The sequence below is a fragment of the Buceros rhinoceros genome, unplaced genomic scaffold, assembly GCF_000710305.1.
Source record: "Buceros rhinoceros silvestris isolate BGI_N320 unplaced genomic scaffold, ASM71030v1 scaffold20859, whole genome shotgun sequence".
Lineage (NCBI taxonomy): Eukaryota > Metazoa > Chordata > Aves > Bucerotiformes > Bucerotidae > Buceros > Buceros rhinoceros.
In genome coordinates, this window is record NW_010432477.1 from 2,038 (window position 1) to 2,712 (window position 675).

At 58.4% G+C, this 675-nt stretch overlaps 1 protein-coding gene across 1 annotated transcript in view; it reads left to right on the top strand.

Annotated features, from left to right (window-relative positions):
- Positions 1-43: 43 nt before the first annotated feature.
- LOC104500198 (mucosa-associated lymphoid tissue lymphoma translocation protein 1-like) overlaps positions 44-675 on the top strand; it is a gene marked incomplete at its 3' end in the record, with an annotated part of 15,912 nt that continues 15,280 nt past the window's right edge. Inside the window, exons 1-2 of the mRNA XM_010143803.1 lie at positions 44-203; positions 276-302. Coding sequence (XP_010142105.1) covers positions 44-203; positions 276-302 — 187 coding nt within the window. The remainder of the gene's footprint in view (positions 204-275; positions 303-675) is intronic.

Sequence of the window (675 nt, forward strand, 5' to 3'; positions counted from 1 at the left end):
GTCCGTGGGGACCGGGCAGTGCTGGGGAACAGGGGGACTCGAGATGCTGAAAGGGCTCTTCCAGCCCAAAGGATTTGGTGGTCCTGTGAAACCACCCATGTCTCAGGTTTGCAGTCAGGCTGTGAAGAACCTGCCCTCCGAGGAGTGTGGCTCCACGGTGTTTGACCCACCCAGCCTGGAGTTGCTGCGGGGTGTTGGACCAGGTTTCAGACCTGTGGTGGGAGCTGGCGCTGGGGGCTGGGCACAGGCTTGTCATTTTTCTCCGTCTTTTCCAGGTACGTGTTGCCCTGAGAAGTTTTTTGGTGAGTACCACCTTTCTTTCCTGAGCAGTCGTTCCCTTCGTTACGAGCCTGGCTCCGGGGTGGATGGGAGGACAGGGTGTAGGGTGTTGTCCCTGCAGAGGCCACTTCAGGCCTTTGTGCCCACACATCACGGGTGCTGAGCTTCTGGGATCAGAGCTGCCAGGCGCAGGATGAGCCCCATCCCCTGCCCAGCCTTGATCAGTCTCAGCAAGTGGAGCAAGATCATTGCCCTTGAGTAACCCAGCTTTGACCTGCCACATGGGTTTAAAGTGCCATTCACGTGACACCTTTCCCGTCCTTGAAACACTTCCTGGGAGCAGGATGAGGCTCCTTGCTCCCCCCACTGCTGGGGGCCACACGTCTGGTTTTCATG